At 45.7% G+C, this 24,598-nt stretch overlaps 1 protein-coding gene across 3 annotated transcripts in view; it reads right to left on the bottom strand.

The window, feature by feature from the left end:
* The window catches only part of LOC103181879 (lysine-specific demethylase 7B), a 55,180-nt gene that overhangs the window by 1,862 nt on the left and 28,720 nt on the right, over nt 1-24,598 (bottom strand). For 2 of the 3 annotated variants that reach the window (XM_007898650.2, XM_007898652.2), the window contains 12 exons: nt 23,767-23,929; nt 20,771-20,858; nt 19,697-19,803; nt 18,560-18,651; nt 15,817-15,906; nt 11,498-11,722; nt 11,229-11,356; nt 10,074-10,231; nt 9,057-9,154; nt 7,921-8,081; nt 4,640-4,845; nt 1,140-1,240 (listed from right to left, as the gene is read on the bottom strand). In XM_007898650.2, the coding sequence (XP_007896841.2) occupies nt 1,140-1,240; nt 4,640-4,845; nt 7,921-8,081; nt 9,057-9,154; nt 10,074-10,231; nt 11,229-11,356; nt 11,498-11,722; nt 15,817-15,906; nt 18,560-18,651; nt 19,697-19,803; nt 20,771-20,858; nt 23,767-23,929 (1,617 nt within the window). The remainder of the gene's footprint in view (nt 1-1,139; nt 1,241-4,639; nt 4,846-7,920; nt 8,082-9,056; nt 9,155-10,073; nt 10,232-11,228; nt 11,357-11,497; nt 11,723-15,816; nt 15,907-18,559; nt 18,652-19,696; nt 19,804-20,770; nt 20,859-23,766; nt 23,930-24,598) is intronic. The other variant, XM_007898651.2, reaches the window with a different exon arrangement.

The following is a 24,598-nucleotide window of genomic DNA, read 5'->3' as shown; positions in this document are numbered from 1 at the left end:
ATGAAAACTGTTGATAGCAAAGCCGCATCTAAAACAGTGGTGCCTGTCCTAACTTTCAATGGAGTGATGCTCTGAGTACTTTTCAAGGTGTGATCTGAAGACAATTCAGATTTAAAATTGGCGTAGTGGGAAAGGGCACAAGCTGCACCACAGAATCCATCTTTCACTCTGCAATCTGACTGTTACCCTTCAAATAGGATGCCGCATTCGCTTAAAAATACAGTAATTTTACTTGACAATAAAATCCTATGAAAGATGCAATATCAAACGCAAGGATGACTATTATGATTGATTATTATTAATCTTTGATATTTTAAATATAATTCTGTTGGTCAAATTATCTTCTTTGTTGAAGACCAGTATACCAACGAGAGATGGTGCACCAGCCCAAACTACAATGTGCCAATCCAACCAGCAGTAATACAGAATACTCACCAAGTAACCAGACAGGAGCCAACCAATTAATGAGTCAAACAAAGTGCCAGCCCAACCACCAGAACAATGCCCTGGTAACCAGCAGGAACCAAGTGGGCCGATGGCATTAGGGGCAGGCAATTTCCTGGTCACCAATAGTGGAGACAGCAGCATATCCTTGGTTAGAGGAAGTGCTCAGCTCAAATTGATAAGCACAATTTAACATACTTCCATTCTTATTTTGGCAGCTGATCAATTCTTGTTTGTGAACAAAAATGCAGACTTCAAAACGCAAAACCCAGAATCAGGACACAGAGGACACCAGGACTGTGTGAGCATCCACTCCAATACTCGCTCCATCACAAACAGTGACAAACCCGATTCTCTGTAATTCAACTGCAATGAGCAACAATGCAAATTTCACAAGAGCATCTGGGTCTCATCCATCCTTGGAGGGAAGTTCCCTCTTAGCAAATTCTGGAACATGGTGAGGTGCAGAATGTCAAGAGTATTAGCATATTCAGCTGTCCCTAAACATTCCCTGACATTGTCCACATGAAGGGTGCCATATAAATGCAAGTTGTTGTTATCATGTGTCATGATACAGGCATCACCTGTCATTATATGGCACCAATATGCTCTCACTTATTCTGCATTGATAAGGCCCTGACTGATCAGAGGGATTTCAGTGTCAATGAACTGCAGCATATGCATGTTGGTCCTACCTGCTCATCTTGTCTCACTGCTGTTCCTGGGGGTCCCTCCTCTGCAGATTCCCCTAAAGCTCCAATATTGTGCACAGGCCCCTGCTTCACAGGACAAACTACTGAAAAAAAGATAAGAAAATGGTTCTGATTCACACTAGCAGCAATAATTAACATTTCTGTGGCACAGTTCACATCGGGAGGAATCTCAAGATCTTCACACAACTGACTCGAAACTCAAGCTGGTGATGGTGGTGGGGGGAGCTCAACAACAAAATTGCATTTGTATAGCTCCTTTCATGTGGGGAGGACATCCCAAGATGCTGGACAGTCAGAGTTTCTACGGGATGGAGTTCAGAGGGTGGGGGCAGAAAGGCAGAAGGCCCAATGGTGGGGCAGGCGAGTCGGGGGATGTGAAGCAGGCAGGAGTCCTCTGAGCGGAGGGAGCGGGCAGGATGGTGAGGGGTTAGGAGGTTGCAGAGGTAGGGGTGGGGGAGCAAGACCCTCGAGGGCTTTAAAGGTGAAGACTAGGATCTTGAACTATATCCTCAGTGTGACGTGAAGCCAGTGGAGTCAAGCGAGGATGGGAGGGTCACGGAGCCTGGTATGGTAGAGGACATGGGCTGCAGAGTTCTGGATGATCTGCAGCCTATGGAAGGAGGAGTTGGGGAGGACGCCAAGCAAGGAGTTTGCACAGTCAAGCCTCAATGTAATGAATGTATGTATGAGCGTTTCGGTGGCCTGCGGTGTGAGACAGTGGCGGAGCTGGGCGATGCTGCAGAGGTGGGGAAGGCAGAGCGGGTTACGGCACAGATGTGGGTTAGAAAGGATAGTTGAGGGTTAAACAAGATGCCAAGGTTCCAGACTGGCTGAGTGAGGTGGAGTGTGCATCCTTGGATGGTGATACTGTCAGCGCCTGAGGTGTGAGGGGCTGACGGGAGCCAATCAGGAGAGCCTCGGTCTTGTTGATGTTCAACTGAAGAAAATTAGCTCTCATCCAGGACTTGATGTCTAACAGACATTCTGGAATCAAGGGTGGAGGCAGAGAGGTGTCATCCGGATACATGTGGAAGTTGACCTCATGTTTACGGATGATGTCACCAAGAGGGAGCATATAGATATTGAAAAGGAGGGGACCAAGGACAGAGCCCTGAGGAATGCCACACGAGACGGTGCGGGGGCTAGAGGGGAGACCATTTGTGGAGATGAAATGCGGTGTGAGAGGTACGATCTGAACCAGTCAAGGACACAGCCGTGAAGGTTGAGGTAAGAGAAGAGGCGGTGGATGAGGATAGAGCGGTCAATGGTGTCAAAGGCAGCAGAGAGGTCAAAGAGGACGAGGAGGCAGAGGGAGTCCATTTGTCACTTTGACCAGGGCTGTTTCTGTGCTGTGGGTGACATGGAAACCCGATTGGAGGGGTTTGTGAAAGGAGTGGCGGGAGAGGAAGGAACGAAGCTGGGAAGCAACAACTTGTTCCAGGACCTTGGAAAGGAAAGGGAGGTTGGAGATGGGGACGTGATTTGAGAATAGTGATGGGTCCAGGGCAGGTTTTTTTAAGGATAAGAGTGATGACAGCCATTTTTAATGGGGTGGGAACAGTGCCAGTGGACAGGGAGATGTTTATGATGTCTGTGAGTAGAGGGACAAGGAGGTGGAGCTGGGGGTTAAGGAGAGGGGTAGGGATGGGGTCGAGGGAGCAGGTAGTTGGTTTCATGCGGGTTCTAGTGGTGGTGAGAGAGGAGTGGGAGACTAGTTCAAAGGTGTGGAGGGAGGGATGGGTAAGGGCCAGGGTGGAGGTGGTAGTACAACAACAACAACAACAAGATTCCATTTATTGAGCGCCTTTCACGTCGGGAGGACGTCCCAAAGCGCTGTACAGTTGGGTCAGGACCCGAGCAAGGGGGAAATGGTCAGGGGGAGGGAAGGGAGGGAGTGAGGAGGGGGTAGAGAGTCGAGAGGGGAGCTGAAGGCACGGTCAAAGAGAAAGGTCTTGAGACCGGCCTTGAAGGAGGAAAGGGAGGAGGCAAGGCGAAGGCACTGGGGGATAGAGTTCCAGAGCCTCGGGGCTGAGAGGCTGAAGACCCGGCCACCGATAGTAGGGCGGTTGGGGCGGGGGATGTGGAGGAGACCGGAGCCAGAGGAACGGAGGGTACGGGCGGGTAGGTAGGGGGATAGTAGGTCGGAGAGGTAGGAGGGAGCAAGGCCGTGAATGGCCTTGTAGGTGAGGATGAGGATCTTGAATTCGATCCTCTGGGGGATGGGGAGCCAGTGGAGGCGAGCGAGGGTGGGAGTGATGTGTTCCCGAAGCCTGGTGCGGGACAGTACACGAGCTGCAGAGTTCTGAATGACCTGCAGCTTGTGGAGGGAGGTGCCGGGAAGGCCGGCGAGGAGAGAGTTCCCATAGTCCAGCCTTGAGATGATGAAGGAGTGGACCAGAGTTTCAGCTGCGTGAGGGGTGAGGTAGTGCCGTAGTCTGGCGACATTCCGGAGGTGATGGAAGGCGGTGCCAGTTGTGGCGCGGATATGGGGGAGAAAGGACAGCTCAGGGTCGAACAGAACGAGGTTCCTGACTGGCTTTGAGAGGTGGAGAGTGCAGCCTTGGATGCTGGTGCTGTCAGCGCCTGAGGTGCGGAGGCGCTGAAGCGAGCCAATCAGGAGGGCCTCAGTTTTGCGTACGTTGAGCTGGAGAAAGTTATCTCTCGTCCAGGATAGTAGATAGAAGGGCAGAGGCAGCTGAGCGGATTCCCTCAACTTTGGATTTGAGAAGGTCCAGCATTGCCTAACAGTTGGTATTGTGGGTGAGGGTGGGCGGAGGAGCCGGTTAGTGATAGAGAAGGGGAGTCTGGGATTGTCCTTGGCCTCCAAGATTGTCTTGGAGTAGAACGATGATTTAGCGGCGGGGAGGGCGGAGCGGTAGGATTTGATAAGGTCCAGACAGATCTGCCGATGGAGCATTAAGTTCAATTTAAGCCAGGTGCGTTCAGCAGCACGCATCTGTGCTTCAAGGGAGCGGAGGTGGCTGGTGTACCATGGTGACTTACGGAAACTTGGAAAGAAGCAACACTTTCCAGCATAAAAGCGAAAGTGAGGAAAACACTGGAAAAAAGAACAATTTTGTGAGAAAGAAACAAGTTTGCTGTGTCTTGAGAGCATCTTTCATAATTGGCCTTTTATAGTGCCATGTTTCTAAAAAAGCCTTCTTTCGCCATCGATGCTCATGGTAAGGAGAGTCATGTGCTGAGTTCAGTGGAGAAGCCACCAAGTTTAGTGGAGATTCACTTTCATTCTTGAATCACAGAAAAACAGCTTCTTTTTGTTGTGAATTCCTTGCTCACTGGCCAAAGAGATGTACTTCAACAGAAAATTCAACAGTGAACCACTATTCTCCGTCACCATCCAGCCACCAAATTAAGACCTTTGGAGAAACTGGTATTAAATATCTGAATCTTCCTGGAGAGCAGAATCTCCCTGTGTTACCAATTCTTACTGTCACAATTGTACAGATATACATAATACCCACCCCACTCTGACGCTCTGGAATAGGGGCTCAGCTCCTCTTCATCGCTTGTGTTTGTCCTTGTGTGTTGACGTGACCTGTGAAGGCTCCTTTTATCCATGCTTTCGCTGCTCTTCATTGGATCACTTTGCCGATCTGGGTAGTGCAGAGTTGCCATTGAAAGCATTCCCTGAATGGCTTCTTCAGTACCTGGAGATGGTGGGCGTTCCCTGAAATCCACAAGAATAATGAACTTGTACTTTCTGCAATGAGAATGGGTTTGTGCACGGTTGAAGTTCCCCGTCATCAACCATCTATCTTGCACCATTGTCCTCAACTAAAAGAGATGCACAGTCAACAGTTGCTGTTGGTTGACAGTGGCAATACCTCTAGTTGGGTTATTCTCTTCAGACAGTACCATGCCAAAGCTTGGGACTTTGTATGCCAACAAAACACTGTCACTGTACTCGACCCGAATAACTTGTGAAGTGCTTTTGAGATATTATGACAAGATAGAAATGCCACAAACAATTAGAAATTTAAAAAGAGAATTAGACATTTGAAAAAAACATATGAAAAGGGAAAGCATGAGCTGAGTATTGGAATTTGAGCAGGTGGCTCACTTGGAAAAAACACCAATGCACATGTCCCGTTTGCCACATCCAATGAAAATAATACAAATTCTTCTACGACAATTAATGAACTGAATAAGATCATCAATTGCATGTGAACCAAGGAGCTCTAGGTGTAGAAAGCCAGCCAGTTAGGGACTGGACTTCCATAATGTGAGATTACATTCAGAACAGTGCCCCCTGCTGAATCAATTTAACATTTACTGCAGTTTTTTGCACTAACCTTTTTAGTGACTAACCAATTGTATTTGGCTGATTGTTGCCTGGTTGTCTGCGTTTACTCTCCTCCACAGCACCCTCTCCACCACACTCGATGCCCTTGCCCCCCTCTCCTCCCAAACTGCCTCGGCTGAAGATCTTTCTTTTCAACTGCACCTTTGGTCACCTTCCTCCCCCTCCCCCTGGCTCTTCCCCGGGATCCGTTACTGTGAAGCGCTCTGAGACGCCGTCCGGCGTGGAGGACGCTATATAAATCCAAGTTGTTGTTATTGTTCCTATTCCCGATCCTCACCCTGGTTCACCAGCCACCTCCGATCGCTCAAGAGCCAGGTGCAAGCTGCTGAATGCACTTGGCTCAAATCCGGCATAATGGTCTACCGGTACATCTGGCTGGACCTCATCAAAACCTACCGCTCCGCTCTCGCCTCGGCCAAATCGTCCCGTCTATTCCAGGTTAATCCTGGAGGCGAAGGGTAACCCCAGGCTCCTATTCTCCACCACCAATCGGTTCCTACACCCTCCCCGCCACATCTCGCAGATTCTTTACTCCGATCTCCACTGCGAGGAAATGCTGGACTTGCTCGAGTCCAAAATCGAGGGAATCCGCTCAGCTGCCACTGCCCCCCCACCCCAACTTCCACCCGCTCCCTACCCCCCACCCCACACTCCGACCACTACCCATCCCTCCTTCCACACCTTTGAACCTGTCACCCCCGCCCCCTCTATTATCACCACCATATCCTCCATGAAGCTCACCCCTGCTCCCTGGACCCCATCCCCAACCCCCTCCATAAATCCCAGCTCCACCTCCTTGCCCCACTACTCACCGACATCATCAACCTCTCCCTGTCATCTGGCACTGTTCCTACCCCCCCTCAAAACAGCCACTATCAACCCCACCTTAAAGAAACCTTCCCTTGACCCAACACAGCTATCCAGCTACCGGCCCATCTCCGACCTCCCTTTTCTGTCCAAGGTCCTTGAGAGAGCCGTTGCCTCCCAGCTTCGCTCTTTCCTTTCCTCCCACTCACTCCATGAGCCCCTCCAATCAGGTTTTTGTGCTGCCCACAGCACGGAAGCTGCTCTGGTCAAGGTCACAAATGACATCCTGACCACGTGTGACCAGGGCTCCCTCGTCCTCCTCGACCTCTCTGCTGCTTTTGACACTGTGGACCATTCAATCCTCCTCCACCGCCTCTCCTCCCACCTCAACCTCCCAGGTTCTGTCCTTGACTGGTTCAGATTCTAACTTTCAAACCGCCTCCGCTTTGTCTCAGCTAACGGCTTCTCCTTCAGCCCCCGCACTGTCTTGTGCGGCGTTCCTCAGGGCTCTGTCCTTGGTCCCCTTCTCTTCATCCTCTACATGCTCCCCCTTGGTGACATCATCCGCAGACATGGGGTAAATTTCCACATGTATGCAGATGACACCCAACTCTATCTCTCTGCTTCCACCTTCAACTCCAGGGCTACTGGCGTCCTGAACCGACTGCCTGTACGACATCAAGTCTTGGACGAGGGACAATTTTCTCAGCTGAACGTCAGCAAGACCGAGACCCTCCTGATTGGCTCGCGCCAGTGCATCTGCACCTCGGGCCCTGGCAGCATCAGCCTCCACGGCTGCACACTCAACAGCACTAAGCCAGTCAGGAACCTGGGTGTCTTGTTTGACCCTGAACTGTCCTTTCTCCCCCACATCTGCACCATGACCGGCATTGCCTACCACCACCTCCACAATATTGCCAGACTTCATCACTGCCTCACTCCTCAGGCTGCCGAAACCCTTACCAGCGCATTCATCACATCAAGGCTCGATTATGGAAATTCCCTTCTCATCGGCCTTCCCAACTCTTCCGTTCACAAGCTGCAGATCATCCAAAACTCTGCAGCTCGTGTACTCTCACATACCAGGCTCCGCAACCCCATCACTCCCACCCTCGCCCGACTCCACTGGCTCCCCATCCCTCAGAGGATCGAATTCAAGATCCTCGTTCTCACTTTCAAGGCCATCTATGGCCTTGCCCCCTCCTACCTCTCTGACCTGCTGACTCCCTACCAACCTGCCCACTCCCTCCGTTCAGCGGGCTCCGGCCTGCTCCATGTCTCCCGCCTGACTATCGTGGCTGAACTTTCAGCCTCTCTGCCCCCACACTCTGGAACTTCATCCCACAGTCCCCTCCATCCCACTCACCCCTACCCCACCCCTCCCCCATGCTCGGGTCCTGACCCCTGACTGTCCAGTGCCTTGGGATGTTCTATAAATATAATTTTGTTTTTGTTGTTCAAACTTGAATATTTGAAGTTGAATCACCAAGCTGGAATTTGTGTTCATAATTTGCTTTTGCAAGATTTGGGAACTTACTTCTTGACCCACATATATTCAATATACCCCCAGGAGCTTAAATTGATCAAAATGTCCCAACTCAGAATTGTTCACTACGAGTGCCTCATCCTTACCTTTTAATTGTGGTGCCCTTTTTGCAACGTTTCAAACTGGTCCTGGGCTTATCTGGTGCTTGCTGGGACCTCTCAGTCTCTGACTCGTACATCGATCCATTCTTCTCACTGTGGTCTGAATGGTGCGATTCTTCATCCCAGGAGTCTTCCTCTCCACTTCCCTGCAAACAAAATCCAGGCCAGTCTTTTAGGAGAAGTGATATTGAACCAGTCTGGCTGAGAGAGACTATTCTATTTACAACCCTTTAACAAGGTCTGTCACCTGCACGGATAAGAGAGAGAAAAATGGATTGCAGGGAGTCTTTAACAAAGAGAGACTCACATCTCAAGCTGTTTATAGCTGTTATCAGAGGCCCAAGCCAGACATGATTTTATGGTGGAATCAAGGGTCTTTATTCTCAACTTTATTGGGATTATTTCAATGTATTTTTTGCCAGTAGTGGTAACAGTTATGACTGATCAGACAATGCTTTCATCCTGCTGCTTTGTGACAATGACTAGACAAAGATGCTGCAAAGTTACAAAGAGAGGATTGATGATTGCAAATTCGTACAAGGCAAACAATTTATGACCAGGGGGGAACAGTCAGCTGGAATCGATTTCAGTTTGCTTATCAATGAAACAGGTATGGTTACTCTTCGACAGTTATAACTAAGAAAAACATCGCCAGAAACCACTATATACAGAAACATTATAGCACTGCTTTCCAGTGTGAGAAACATGCAGCACATTCCCTCCCTGAGATAGTAACAACGTCCTTAAATTCTATAGAAATCACTCGATTGCCATGGGAGAAATTTACCAGGACCATTACAAACACTTCCCTTGTTCTGCTGAGTATTTATGGTCAGTGATACGTATCAGTGATACCCATCACCTGAAGGCAGGTACAACAACATACTGCACCGCTAAAGATGCCTCACACAAAATACCACAAAACCTCAATCAGTGCTGGGCAATTAAATGGAGAAACATACGAGCCTCCCAATGTTTATGCTTCATGGAACTGAAAGGATTGCTCTTAAAAGAGCCAGCAGAGACCACCAGATCTACCGAATAGCCTTCTGTGCCTAAATACTGTTCTGCCCCATTGCAACACTGTGTAAACAAGGACACAGTAGTCCTACCGCAGGTACCTGGATGCTGCTTTCTTCTTGTGATTCATCTGAATCAGATAAGTCGGAGTATTTGGACACTCCATTCCTGAGTTCGGTTTTCACACTCTCAAAAAACTCTGCGAGGAAATAAAGAGGGATACATGTTTATAATAATAATAATTCTTGCATTTAGTAAAGTACCTTTCATTTTGAGATTTCTCAAAACACTTCACAGGATTTACTGTGTAATGATTCTATTTGAGGTGAACGTATCAGCCACTCTGCACACAGCAATGTTCAAAACACAATCATGAAGTGAATGAACAATTTTACCTAGTACATTGTTGGCCAGGACCCGGGAAGAAACCCCTTTCTATTTTCAAGTTGTGCCATAGGATCTTTAACATCCACCTGAATAAGCAGACGGGAACTTGGTTTCAAGTCTCATCCGAAGGATGCCTCCATCAACATTGCTGGACTGCACTGCACTGTAGATTCTGTGGTTTCCAAGTGCTGACTTGGAGCTTGAACCCACAAATTTGACCCAAATTTGAAAATATTACTTACACACTGAAGGCACAGGCCTTCACCTTATATTGTTTGGTTCGGATCAACAAAAACGGGACATAATACTGAAGCAAGAAAGTCTAGCGGAAAATACGTCCAAGCAGAGTTCCATTCACTCTCCGTTTCTATGAAATCCAAAAGCAACCAAACATGACTTTAGCAAAAAGAACAGGCTACCTTATTCACTGAGTGACCCTTGCAAATCTCACACAGCTGATAATAATCCTTGCATTTGATTACATCGTTGAGATGTCTCAACAGGATATACTGTAATGTAGATTGACTGCATATTTTGTGGGCAAAACGTGGCAGCCAATTGCGCCTTGGATTGGGAATCGAACCTGGGTCCTTTCGAGACGAGTACGCTAATCAATACACTACAGAACTCCACAAGTAAGTCCCCAAGCTTCAATATTCTTGAGGAATTATGGCAAAACTAGTGGTTAGAAAGATTCAGAACGGTACCAGGCACTGACTCTACCCACTTACTGTTCAGCGGTTTTTGAGACTCTTGTTTCTCATCTTCCCAGTCAGAGCTGTCAGTCTCGTCCTGCCCAGATGCCCTTTGTCCTTCTTCCTCCTCCTCCTCCTCCTCCTCACTGTTTGCACTGCACAATCCAAATTCCGTGAATTGGTGCCGGACATCACTGCAATAAAAAGTTGACTACAACTTCTCAATTGTATTCATGGAGAAACAGTCCTCTATTAACATGCAGGGGGAAGAAAACAAACATCACCAATGATCGAGTTTTAGAGTTTCTACAAAACCTGATTTATCCTGACTGATGTCACAACTCTCATTCCCCAGAGACATACCTTGCAGTTTAGCTCCTTAGTGGGAGTTTAAATTTGGGATACTTTACTAATGACTACAATTAAAACACACGGGTAATAGCATCATAAAAATAAATCAAATCCTGCAGACAATCCACCGGAACTCTGCTAGGACGCCAACCTTGATGGAACGAGATTGAGGCTGAGTGTTGATGAAAGACTTGACGACCAGTCACTGGGACAGAGAATCATCCCAGTCCTTTTGACCCTGCAAGCCAAACTCCTAACAGGTAGGGTGGACCTAGCTGGGCAAGCAGCGGGAAAGCTTACCAGACAATGATATCAATGGCAAGCTTGCAGTTTTAGCTGGTTAGACTCCAGCAGTACCCCACGCCTTGGCTCTTGCCAACCTGCACCTAATACTTTCCAAAATTAGTAAACAGGATGCATCTTGCAGGGAGAGAGTGGACATTCCATTCCAACAATCCATCTTTGGGATTTCCATGTGTAGGTGAAATGCATGGAATTCTCAGTTTGGTTTGTAAGCATGGTGATGGGTTTCTGTATGGGTCAGGATGCTGGCTGACCCCCCCAAAAATGAATGGCTTTAAGAGGGTTTTAAAATAGGCAGAGAAAGCTGCAACGAGAAGGGATTTTGGAATAGAGTTCCAGACAGCAGGGGTGTGGGTGGGTGAGTGAGAGCGTGAGTAACAGAAACACAGGGGGAAAAGTAGCAAGTACAGCTGCTCTTGTTCATCCACCAGTGACTGATTCAGAGAAGGTTGCGATCCAGGGATTCTTGATGAATTTTGTTTAAATACAAAATCATACATATGTGTATAATATATATTTCTGAACAAAAGCACATACCTAATTATTCTTCCATTTGACAGCACCAGCCGCAAGTTATTATCATTGGGATTTTTTTCAGGCACTGTTGAAGAGGGCTGTGAAGTCCTGCTGATTTTCATTTTAAATTTGGAGTTGGACACGTCCTCCTGAAAGCAAATCAAATCAACATAGAGATGAGAATAATGCGGGAAGAACAATTTCCAGGAAAAGGGGAAACCTTTGTCACTGCCGCTTTAACTGCATGAAAACCAGTGTGGAACTGTATGAAAGCCAGTGCACGACCTTACCTCGCCCCACTGTGCCATTTCCATCTTCTTCAGCACCTCTCTGGTGTGAAGCTCCAGAATGTCCAGGTCTGAGTGTACCTTGTTTGAGGGGTCCCTCAGCCTCCTGATTCTCCTCTTGCCTGGGCTTACACTGAAAGAACAACTCTTATCCTGCGAGACCCGCATGATTGGCATTGTACCCACGATTCCCTGAGATTTCACGGGTTTGCTTCCAATGCTCATGTCCTGCAGACGCACACACAGAAGGATTATAAAAGGGGTCCTTTTCGTTCCAAGAGTTCCATTTGTCTGCAGTGAGCAGGAAATTTCTAATAAAAGATTGAGGTGCTCCTTCAAAATGTTGCTCAAAAAAGAGCCATTGATTTTGCCAACATATTTTAGGTTCACACCTTCCCTTAACAACAACAACAAAATGACATTAACACATCTGACACTAACTGAAAGACTTCCATTTTGATTGCAACACAGGCAACTGCATACTAGCATCAACAGGGTAAAACATTAAACAAGTAGCAACAAATTAGATTTGTATAGCGCCTTTCATGTCAGGAGGAAGCTCTTGAGACAAGGCTTGGAGGAGACAAGGGAGGGGCAAGGCGAGGGGACTGTGGGGTGGAGTTCCAAAGAGTAAAGGCAGAAAGGCTGAAGTCCCGATCGCCAATGGTGGGGCGGGCAGGGTGGGGAATTTGGGAGCAGGCCAGAGTGGAGGGAGTGGACAGGTTGGTATGGGGTTAGCAGATTACAGAGATAGGGAGGAGCAAGGCTGTGGAGGAATTTGAGAGCAAACCACTGAACATACACCTACAGAGGTAAAGCTGAAGGCCGGATCACACTCAAAATGCTGTGTTCGCAGTTTTGGAATTTGTGGAGACAAACAATTAATATTCACGGCAAAGAAATGCCCTTGATCCAGGCTACAGTCTACAGAAACGCCTCACAGCTTCAGGCATTGAACTCTGCTCTGCCAAACAAACCCTCAACCTCACAGAGAAGCAGTTTTGTTAAATGCAGGCAGTGATATCTTCAGTCGCCTTGGTTTGCGGGATGAATCGTAAAAGGCTTTCAGATGGAGTTTACAGAGATGTCCAAGTTTTGAAGCATTAAGTGTTTTTTGATGGTGGGATTATGAATACCATTTTCCCTCCAAATTGATTTTTTTCTAAACAAATCTTCAGTTCAATGCTATCTTAGCATCTGCCATATTGAATCATTGGTAACTGAAGACGGGACTGCTGCATGTTCCCACTTGTCTAAAATCTGTCTCACCTACCAATCAGTGCGTCATGAAAGAACAGAAGCAACCAACACCCTGAGTCACTCCCACTGCGATTTAGACAGAAAATGTTTCCCCGGTTCTTTGAGCTTACTTGGGATGAATACAAGCAGTTTAGCAGTTGTCTTCAACTGTGTCTTTGGCCACCCTCCTACCCTCCCCACTCCCTGATTGCAACACTCCTGTTCGGGTCCAAATCCCTGAGTGTTCAGTGCCTTGGGACATCTTCCCGACATCAAAAGTACAAATGTAATTTTGTATTGTAGTCTTTGTTGTCTTATCAACTTATTGGACACTGGACCAACCGATGGGACATGGTGGTCGGCGTCCCCAAGTGCAACATCATGTTTCTGCATGGCCCAAGGGAAGACATTCAGGGAATTGATTGGAAGATACAAGGGGCTTCAGTCCCAGTATCTTATCAGTACCTCAGGGTCTCGGTGGACACAAACTTCAGCCTGGACATTGTCCTGAAGGGCTGTGCTGAGAAGGGATGAAGGGCACTCTGGTCATGCTCATCCTTCTTCAAGGACAGCAAGATCCCAAGGTCCCGTAAAGGTCGGCCCACCACGCTGAAGGCAGATGCCTGCCACATAGCTGATAAGCAAACTCTGAGGCTTGGGGCGATAGCTACCTGGAGTCCTAGTTCGTGAACGCACGTTCGTACGTCTGGAATCCACCTTGATTTGCCTGCTGCTAGGAAGACAGTGGCAATTCTCGCACACATTTCATGCTGAGATCCGTTGCCCACCGGGAAGCTCGCAGGGAGTTATTGGTACCTACCATCCACCTGGTAAGGGCTAAAACCCGCGCTTGTCAGATATCGAACGACCAAATAGTGACTGCCTCGGGGGGGTGGGGGAGGGGGGTGGAAGGAAGGTAAGCAGGGCCTCCTTGGTACTGAACTGACTCCAAGGTGACATGCCTGGCAATGGAATGTCAGAATCGAGCCAGACCTCTGTGGCAGTCTGGTTCCTCTATGGTAGTCCGGTTCCAAAGCAAGGCAGGTCCACAGTATTCCAGGGCACTGCAGATGCAACATAGGCAGGACCTAGAAGGGCAGACCAGTCTCTGAGGGCAGGGAGACATCCCACTCAGCCCCTGTTAATCCTGCAAGCCAAAGCCCTAATGGGTAAGGTGGTCCTAGCTGGACAAGCAGCAGGAAAACTTGTCTGACAGCAATATCAAATACAATACAAATGGCAAGCTACGTTGTTTTAACTGGTTAGATTCCAACAGTTACCCCAATACGTGCTCTGGGGTCCCCATGCTTTGACTCTTGCCAACCAGCGCCTAATACATTCCAGAATTAGGTAAGTAGGATGCGTCCCCCAGGGAGAGAATGAACATTCCAGTCCAACAAACTATCTCTGGGATTTCCATGTGTAGGTGGGATGCATGGAAATCTCAGCTTGTTTTGGATACTCTTAAGCATGGTGATAGGTTTCCGCATGTATCAGACATCCGGCTGACCAATTTTTTAAAAATTATCAATTCATTGCAACATATCTAGAGGCAGCACAGCAGGATGTATAGTCCAACAGCTTAACACTGCAATCATTCACCATTATAAAATAAAAAGATCCATTTTGCTCACATACAATTGTAATTCTTTGCGGGCCGGACACAAACCTGATTTAGATCTTAAGTTAATTTCAATTGTTGGAATCAGGATGCTGGGTACAGTTGTTCTATAACATCTTAGAAATAACTTCTCTCCAACCTATTGCACAGAAAAGCTGCAGTAATATCAAAACAGCTTTCTGTTGGCTGTATCCTGCACTGCCCTCGTTTGTCAAAAATGCAAAAAAAAATTATACACGTAAAGTGCAGTGACTGTAATCCAATGGGTAGGTTCAAATGGATTTTGAAATGGATGTTTCAAATGCAAACTTTATCTTTCAAGAGTTGATAAGAAAACAAAAACAGCTAGTAAACTGCTCGTATTCAGTCCAAGTGAGCTCAAAGAACTGGGGAAGTATTAAATCTGGAATGCCATACAAACAGTCTTGAGGAGCAGTAGTTCTATTGGGATTGTACACAGTGGGAGTGACTGGGGCAGGGGCTCCATTATCTGTATATACCAACCTTCCACTATAATTCCTTGAACAGTGCTAGTCCAGACTTGATTTTTTCACATCAAGGCACTTCAGGTGTGAATTTAAATGGGATTTCTTTGAAGTAAGTGACACACAATATGTGAACTTGTGCAGGAGTGAAAGTCTAAAATTCTTCTTCGATCTATCTTTCTCTATACTAATAAAATGACAATAGTCTGTTTACACTTCAAGAAGCATCTCAATAACCGACTGACATAGAGACATGATTTATATCGGAAGGGAGTGACGTGGGCATATTATTTTCGGGTGCCTCCTATTGTTCATGAATTATTTTCAATTCTGCATTTCTCGCTGTAGTTACACCTGGTGGCCGCCGAGTCAAAGTGGCACTTTGAGCACCTACGTGTGCACACACACACTGCAGTTACACCTGGTGGCTGCGCCAGCTGACTGTGGTGCTGTGGCAATCCTGCATCACAGATCAACACGTAGCCAAGCGGCAGCGGGAACAAAATAAAGAACACGGACGAAGCTAAGCCGCAGCAACAACAAAAGTACATTTTTAAAACGAGTCCTCCCAAAAGAAGTCCTCCCAGGTGAGTATAGATAAAGATGAATTGTCTGTCTGTGTGTCTACATTCCATATTGGATCTTTTGATTGTAAGCGAAGCTGCAACTGGTGCAGATAGTTTTCATATAAAAACATATTTTTACTGTTGTACGATGTTCCCAATAGATCAAATACTCATCTGAAAATGCACATCGTGCTTTGCAACTTCCTAGGTAGATTATGCTGCTTTAAGCCAAAGCATCAATCAGCCATCACTCAGAGGGCAAAAGCTTTTGGTTCTCTTACCCTCAAAAGACACTTCCTGAAGACTCCTGCTCAACCACAGACATTCAGCAGGGAACCTGCACAATTGCCCATCACTTTGGAGATTCTAGCACATTTCTCAGTTAGACACGCTTCACGTTTCTACTCTTACCTCCAAGAAACGAATCTCCTTGTCGAGCTCTTTAATAAGCTGCCCTGGTCGTATCTGATCTGGGATTTCATATGTGTGCTCCATCAGCACCTGGTGATGATAAAAAGGTGTTGTCAAAGATGATAAAAGCACCAGACTGAAACACTGAGTGTTCATAAAAACAGTTCAATATTATTGTCACACCCACCCTACCACCAAAATAAAGCATCTTCAGGATGAAAGAGAGAAAGGAGAGGGAAAAAACAATTCAACAAAATCACAATTATTCTGCACATGTCTACCATGGGGGAGCTGTGTTTCAATGTCCTCCATTGAAGTAAGCTGGCCCAAGATTTCTATCTAATTTCTGCTTTGCAACAGCCAATAGATTTCGCAGAAAAAATGAACATTTTCACTGCACCTGTAACATTAAAATGTCTCCAAGTGCTTCCAAGCAATTCATGGCATTACAGTGGCAGTTTTAGTAAACAAATACAGTTTCCATTTGTATCAGCAAAGTGACACAAACAGTCACAATAATTCTTCCATTCGATATCACCCTTAAGAGGTCGTGATATTAAGCGCTCCAAGTCGCCATCCTGAGTGAAGGGTGCTATATAAATGCAAGTTGTTGTTGTAATCAGCAATTTATTTAGAAGATAGTTGGCCACAACACGGGGAGAAACTGCCTTCTGGTTTCAAACATTGTGTGATCTTTTATGTCATCTGAAGAACAGACAGAAGGCAGCTGTCATGAAGTTTCCACTGAATAAAATCTCAAAAAATGCAGCAGTTCATTTCTTTGCCTCCACCCCAGTACAACACTGAACAATCAAGTCCCAAAATTTGTTTCTGATCTGTTTATTTCCTGACATCTTTCATACTAAAGTCAATGCACAGAACACAAAGTGGTGCTTAATAATTCTCCAATTTCACACAGAAGGAAACGGGAGTGAAAAAACAAGTTTCTCTTTTGTGCTCAAATCCTGACAGCTACAAGAAATGAGTATTAACTGTTGCCACTGCTTCGTATTTTAAAGTTTTAAAACATTAAATGCAGTTACAGGACAGATCTACTCAGGCACTCCCCCACCGGCCCCCCCACCAAACACAATCCCCACCCCGTAGTAATACCACATAGCACTGCTCTTTAAATCGTAAAACATACAACAGTCATCTGGAGTACAGACCCATGTCCATCACAGCAACAACAGTCTGTGTGGCAAATTAAGAATTCAGTGTACTTTCAGCAAAATAATGTTAGAGCAAAACAATATTAATCAACTAAAACAAATATGAAAGTTCAAGAATAATGAAATACAGAAAAGCTGTCCAACGCAACTCTCCCACGCATTTCGCCTCTTGTGGCGAGGAGCCTGGTTTATACTGTGAATCTTCCCATAGCAGCACAATGAGACTTGATTGAACTGGGAGTTCAGAAACTGAAATGCGCTTCACAAACACTGCCCTGGGGTGCACAAGAGTGGGATTGGCTTAGAACAGGATTCTTGCCTGCTGTGACGAAGTATAGAGGACAAGACTGGAATAAGTGGAGGCCATTCAACCCATCGAGCCTGTTTGTTGCACATTTCAACTCACCAAGCCAGTCAGGAACCTAGGTGACTTGTTCGACCCTCAACTGTCTTTTCTTCCCCACATCCAAGCCATGACCCGCTCTGCCTTCCCTCACCTCTGTAACATTGCCCGACTCCGCCACTACCTCACCCCTCAGGCCGCGGAAACTCTTGTCATGCCTTCATCACCTCCAGGCTCGACTATGCAAACGCACTGCTTGTCGGCCTTCCCAACTCCTCCCTCCACAGGCTGTAGATAATCCAGAACTCTGCAGCCCGTGTCCTCTCCCGCACCAAACTCCATGACCCCATCTCCCCCATTCTAGCCTGACTCCATTGGCTCCCTATCCTTCAGAGGATCCAGTTCAAGATCCTGGTCCTCACCTACAAAGCCCTCCACAGCCTCCCCCCACCCTACCTCTGCGACCTCCTAACCCCCTATCAACCCGCCCGCTCCCTCCGCTCAGCCAGCTCTGGCCTGTTCCACGTTTCCTGACCCGCCTGCTCCACCATTGGCGGGGGAGAGCCTTCAGCCACTCTGCCCCCAACCTCTGGAATTCCATCCCCCAATCACTCCGCCTCGCCCCCTCCTTAGCCTCCTTCAAGTCCCGCCTCAAAACCCTCCTCTTCGACCATGCTATTGGTCATCCCTTCCTCTCCCTTCTCCCCCCCCCGACTCTGCTCGGGTCTGAAATGCTGTACTCTGTCCAGCGCCTTGGGATGTCCTCCCGACGTGAAAGCCATTAAACAAATGTATCTTGTGTTGTTGTTGTTTGTTGAGCTCATTAGGGAATGGAAGATCATTTAAACCCATTTCTCCATCCCTACCCAATCCTTCTTGACATCCATTATTTCCAAGTATATATCTACAGTATTTCCTTTTTGAACATCCCAAATTGATTCTGGCCTCTTTAGGGAAGGGCTTTCTACATTATCACAAGCGGCTGTGGTCTCTGATCTCCAACTAATTTATCTCTAATTTTGCATACAAATTACAGTCATTGAACTTAACAGTATTTCATGTGAAGTGCTTTTGGACTTCCTTGTGACGTGAAGGGCATTAAATCATAGGCAAGGGTTATAATAATAATTTTAAAGCTATTTCAAAGCACCTTGCCACAAGTGATACTGTCTTCCAGCAGCGCAGTGCCTCATAGCTTCAGCACATCACACCAAATGTATTATTTTACCTCCTTCTGAATCCAGGATTTAAGCGCAGGGATCAGATACTTGATACCTTCCACCATGTAGTTCTGAGGCTGGCAGTTGTCCTCCCTCAATTCTAAATACAGAATTAAACAGAGTCACATTTAATCTCCAAATCATTAAACCATTTGAAAAAGTAAAGAACAAAAACCACAATCTTTTTCACATTATAAAGCTCTAAATGACCAACATACAACTGCGCTGGCTAAACGCCAGGGTCTATGCAGTTAATGCACATTTCAAAGGTGAAACACATTTCTCGATATTTGAATGGAGATGGCTTATTTCTCACTTTCCTTTACTTCATTGTCATCTTGCTTTATTCTCATCTCCCTGCATCACATTCCCTCCTGGAGTAGTGGTTGAGGCAGAGTACATTTTAGCTTTCAAAAGGGAACTCAGGTAAATAAATACCTGTAAAGGAGGAAACTTCAGAGTATGGGGAAAGGGCATGCAAATGAGACTGAAAGGATTGCTCTTCATGAGAATGAGCCATTCATTCGGTATGCATTCGGTAGTTGCTCAACATCTGTACACAATGATACCGTCATGTCAAGTGGTGTATTCACTGTACAGAGAAGTCACAAGCACGAACTTGCCTGGAGAGCAGCGAGGGGGAAGCTCCAACGCACTGCCCACTTTTTAGGCCAAATCTCACTGCCCGGAAAAAACTCTCAGGAGATATTCTGTATACAAGCGTATGTGAGCACAGTACATTCTGTGAATTTTCTCAAAGAGCATGCCAAAAGAACAAGCATATATTGTATATTCAGACAAGCAGAAATATCTGCTTAGAACTTTCAAACTGAATCTGAAAGGCACCAAACCTCCCAATCCAATGAGGGTTTAACATTACAAACATTGTTTTTTTCCAGTAGCAAACAATTGACAATACAGAAATACCCATTTTGCCCACTTGACCACAGTGCTCCTGTGCAACACTTTCATTGTCTCCGCAGAGCTCATCCTTTAATGCAGCGAGCTGAGGGTTACTCGCTGTGCAAATGTATGGGGTTTCTGCCTATGCATTCAGTAAGAGTTTGACCAGCAGAGGGCTTGAGGGTTTGATGTCTGTCAGAGCGGTTTACTCTTGTTGTTTCGCTCTTACCAGCTTTGCGTACCTTTTAATGTTTCCTGAAGGCTCTTTGCCACATACCAGCAAATTGCTTCAAAGTATGGGAACTTGAAAAGCTCCGGAGTCTTTAACCGTTTCTCCATTTCATATACCCTGGAAATGGAAGTCACAGTTCAGAGTTAAAACTTAATGACTCCATTGAGTCCTGTAGTGTGTTGGTTGAAGCACTCGCCTCAGAAGCTAGAGGACCTGGGTTCATTCCCGGGCAGGGCGAAATCTTTGGCAAGTTTCCTAACTCCACACACCTCTGTTTACCTAGCAGTAAGTAGGAACCCGGCTGTTAGTCAATTGTCAGAAAGTTTTCTGGGGATTACAATCCCTTCAAAAAAAAATTAAATAAAATAATAATAATTTGGCCACTCAATTGGTCATTCGCAATTGGCTGCCGAGTTTCGCCCACAAAATATACAGTCAATTCACTTTACAGTATATTGTGTGAAGCGCTTTGAGACATCTCAACAATGTGATAAGGCGCTATATCAAATGCAAGGATTATTATTTTTATTAATGACAACCACATAAAGAACTCCCTCCAGCTTGGTGGGGGTGGGGGGAGAAAGGCAGAAAATAAGAAATGGAATCTCTGAGCTACCCCTCCACTTTATACTGTTAGCAGTGAGTATGCTGACCATATGCTGGTCACAGTGTACATTTCACTGAGGTTCGCAATGTGAAGTTGACACTTAGGGGCGTCATCCAAACAGACTCCATTAGAAAGTGACCCAACCCTGACCTGGTGTTTTCTCTGACACTGAGGATAGCCACATTTCTGATTCAGTTGCAGTCAGGACTGTTTAACAGATATTGCTGGTCACTAATAACGGAATGAACAAGTTATGCAAATTGCCCGTTTCCGTGTTGAAACTTTGTGTGTAAGTCTTTGTAATTTTTATGCACAAATTATATTTTAGCCTCCCTACGGTTGTAATTTGTCACTCTACAACATAATCCAGTGAAACAGATACAATTAAAGGGAGCAATGTCATTAGGCAAGTTAGAGGTCTGCCAGGAATTGTTCTCTCTGGGTGTCGAAGGCAGTAGACAGAGGCCAGTCACTAACCTGATTTGTGTGCGAATGTTGAGATTGTGCAGGAAGTTTCCACCAAAAGCCATGCAATCCTTGGAAGTTATAACACCATGGATCCAGCCTGGGAGATCAAGACAAAACAAAGGTTAAAAAAATTGCTCACCTTTTCCCAACATTTCAAGTGGATATTTATGCACAAGCTGATGTCTCTTGCACTGAAAATTCATTCCAGGAGGTTGTTACCAATATCTACAGTACATGTGTGACCTGTAGGGTTCCTCCACTTTTTATTTTCCATTTCATTCTAGATAGCATTTCATTTATCTATTCAAGATAAATTATTCTAGATCTTCATTTCGCTCACAAAAAAGTCAAAATCACTTTACAGTGCATCTTGTGAAGCGCTTGGAGACATCTCGACTACATGATAAGGCGCTACATCAAATTTAAGGATATTATTAGATATGTTCTAGTTTGGAACAGTTCAGACTGCACTGCATTTGATAAAAATAAATGTCTTTGATGGGGCTGCAAAAAGTAATGGTCTCCCACAACTGGTCTCCAAGTACAGTACATTTGTTCCATAGGAGCTGAGCTAATGACAGGGCAATGTGGGGCTTGTCTTTGTTCACCACCACCTTCACTCCTGTCTCTCACATGAAATGAGGCATCTGCAAAGCTCCGGGAGATTACATACTTTTTGACTTCTGTGGGACCCAAAGGAATGTCTGTTTGGCTGCACAGCCTTTTAAGTGATGTAGAAAAAATACCCAAGCACACGCAAAGGCAGGTTTAACACAAACAAGTACTGTTGGCACTAAAGTCATTTTTAGCTTGCCTAAGTTGAGAGCAAACATAAACGTGGTTTGAATTCAATCTGACCTGACACTAACCTCAATGACCGATGTCAAAACAACTTCAAAAGCTGCCGCAGCTTGCACTGTGCTTTTACACTGAGTTCAGTTTGCAGCCACGCTCAGTCTAGCTATTTCTGCCTTTTGCAGAAAAGTTTCAATTAACCTCTTCCTGAATTGTTCTGTTGGCTTTCAGATTCAGATGAAGACACAAGTTCCTTGTCACCAGCTCAGTGTAACACCATTAGAAATTTGTACACGATGGATGATTATAAAAAGTACACAGAATTTTTTTTTATTGTTCCATGAAAGTGATCGGAAACAGAAGATGATGACAAAGGTTTTCAAGATTTCCTATACTCAGCATTCGCTCATTTCTTTTTGATAAGAGTACATAGATTCTTTCAAAGGGAAATTAAAATACATTCTTGAAGAGTAGAAATATTCAAGGGAAGTGAGCAGCAGAGTAGCATTAGAGGAGGTAACTCAAGGGAGACCAAAAAACTTGATAGATCAAATGAATTATTTTTGATTTCTACGAATTTAGAAATAATAATTCTTGTATTTGATATTGCACATTTATCATATGAAAACATAGCGAAAGGCTTGTCAAGATTTGCTGCGCATTTTGCAGGCAAACACAGCAGCCAATTTGCCCACGGCAATATCCCACATATTTACAAAGTAAATGGCCAATTTCAACTGGAGGATTTTCTTTTCAAATTGTGTATGGGATTTTTCATTAACCCTGCAAGCCAAAGCCCTAAAGGATAGGGTGGTCCTAGCTTGAGAAGCAGCAGGAAAGCTTGCCAGACAGTGCTCTCAATGGCAAGCTAATATACAGTCAATTCACTTTACAGTCTATTCTGTGAAGCGCTTTGAAACATCTAGAAGACGTGAAAAGCGCTCTTATCAAATGCAATGATCATTGTTATTATTATTATTATTATTATTATTATGGGGTATTAGCTGATTAGACTTCAGCAGTACCCCACTGCACACTCTGGGATCCCCAAGTCTTGGCTCTTGCCAACCTACGCCTAATACTTTCAGAATTAGGTAAGCAGGATACATCCCTCCAAGGAAAGAATGCACATTCCATTCCAACAATCTATCTTTGTGGAGTCCTGTAGCTCAGTGGTTAGAGCACTCGCTTTGCAAGCAAGAGACCTGAGTTCAATTCCAGGCAGGGCGAAACCTTGGGCAAGTTTCCTTACTCCACACGCCTAATAATAATCCCTCCAAAACAAAACAATAATAAATTGGTCATTTTCAATCTACGACTGTTTGTGGGACATTGCTGTGCGCAATTGGCTGCCGCGTTTGCCCACAAATATACAGTCAATTCACTTTACAGTGTGTTCTGTGAAGCGCTTTGGGACGTCCTCCCGACGTGAAAAGCGCTATATCAAATGCAAGGATTATTATTATTATTATTATCTTGGGAATTTCCATGTATAAGTGGGATGCATGGAATACTTTCACATTTCAGAAGCCATCGTCAGGTACAGTGTCAGGCAGTTGAAGGCCTCAATCCACCCTTCCAATGCTGTGAACATGGATTCTCTCACTTCACCAGTGAGAAAGCTTTCTCTGAGAGCTAGTGCAGACTCGATGTGATGAATGGCCTCCTTTTGTGTTAGATCTATACAGTGTTCTCTGTGAAGCGCTTTGAGATATCTCAAGGACATCATAAGGTGATATATCAAATGCAAGGATTATTATTATTAACAACATCAGTGGGAGGCTTAGACTCTGGTTCATTCAATGCGATTAATATCACAAAGACAGCGAAGGCCACCCATTCTGCTATACCTTCTTCCCATCTGCATTAAAACAGCAAAGCTTTTCCATTTTCTGAGCCTTTCTCGTTGTTACCAAGCAAACCAAATACCATCTGTGACTTTCTGGTCTTTGCATCGTTTCATGACCAGCCTGACTATACAACCCCCCGCGGGGGTACAACCAAACCCCCGCCCCTGCCGTACAACCAACCCCCCGGCCCCCTGACCGTACAACCACCCGCCCGCCCGCCGCCTGACCGTACAACCACCCCGCCCCCCCCCGGCCTGGCCGTACAACCCCCCCCCCGCCGCCTGGCAGTACAACCACCCCCCCCCCCACCGCCTGGCTGTACAACCCCCGCCTGACCGTACAACCCCCGTCTGACTGTACCTGTAGGAATGAGGAGTGTGTTTCCCTGTCGCACAACACATTTGTAGCATCGGTCGACGCGATCTCCGAAGAACACCTCACTCTGGTTGACAGAAGAACTCCAACTTTCATAAAGTGCAAGATTTGCATTGGTTGGCTTGATCAAGTAAAAGATTTTTTCACCCTGCAAAGAAGAAAACACTTGACTGCCACTTTGACAGAAATTCAGTGCTTTTTTCTGAGGCTCTCATTGTCACATTGCCCGGTTTACTAAAAGTAATTTAACAATGACAACAACAACAAATTACACTGGTATTCTGCCCTGTAGCAGAATTCAAAATTTACTTTGAATTTAAGTCAACAGACAGCCAAGTAGATTAGAAATGAGTAATTTTATGGGAACAAAATCAAAGTTTTAATAGCACTGAATTATTTCCATTACTGTGCTCTGGACTTAACACATGATTTGATTGGTAAGAATGTCTGAGACATGCTATCCACTGAGACACGGCCAGTTATCTAAATAGATCAGTTAGTATCCAAAACACGCTATGCAAACATCTGGACCAAACGTCTGGGTAGAAGCCAAGACAAAAGATACCACACAAATATCTGTCCCAAAATACAAACCTAAATACACTGAGAGTTTGGGTACAAGCAATATCCCTTTCCTTTTTCTAAGAATGTGCCACCAAGCAGGGTAAATGAAGGTTACACTGTCTCCAATCTAGTCTTAGTGAGAGCTCACCAGACTGCAGTCTTCAGTTTTGTCTTGCTCCTTCTGACCATATCTGCAGCAAAGAAAGTTCCCGAGCCTGTGGTATGAGCTTTCTTGGTAAACATGGCAGCAGTA

The sequence above is a fragment of the Callorhinchus milii genome, unplaced genomic scaffold (assembly GCF_018977255.1).
Source record: "Callorhinchus milii isolate IMCB2004 unplaced genomic scaffold, IMCB_Cmil_1.0 Scaffold5, whole genome shotgun sequence".
NCBI classification, from domain to species: Eukaryota; Metazoa; Chordata; class Chondrichthyes; order Chimaeriformes; family Callorhinchidae; genus Callorhinchus; species Callorhinchus milii.
This window is presented reverse-complemented; position numbering and strand designations above follow the sequence as displayed.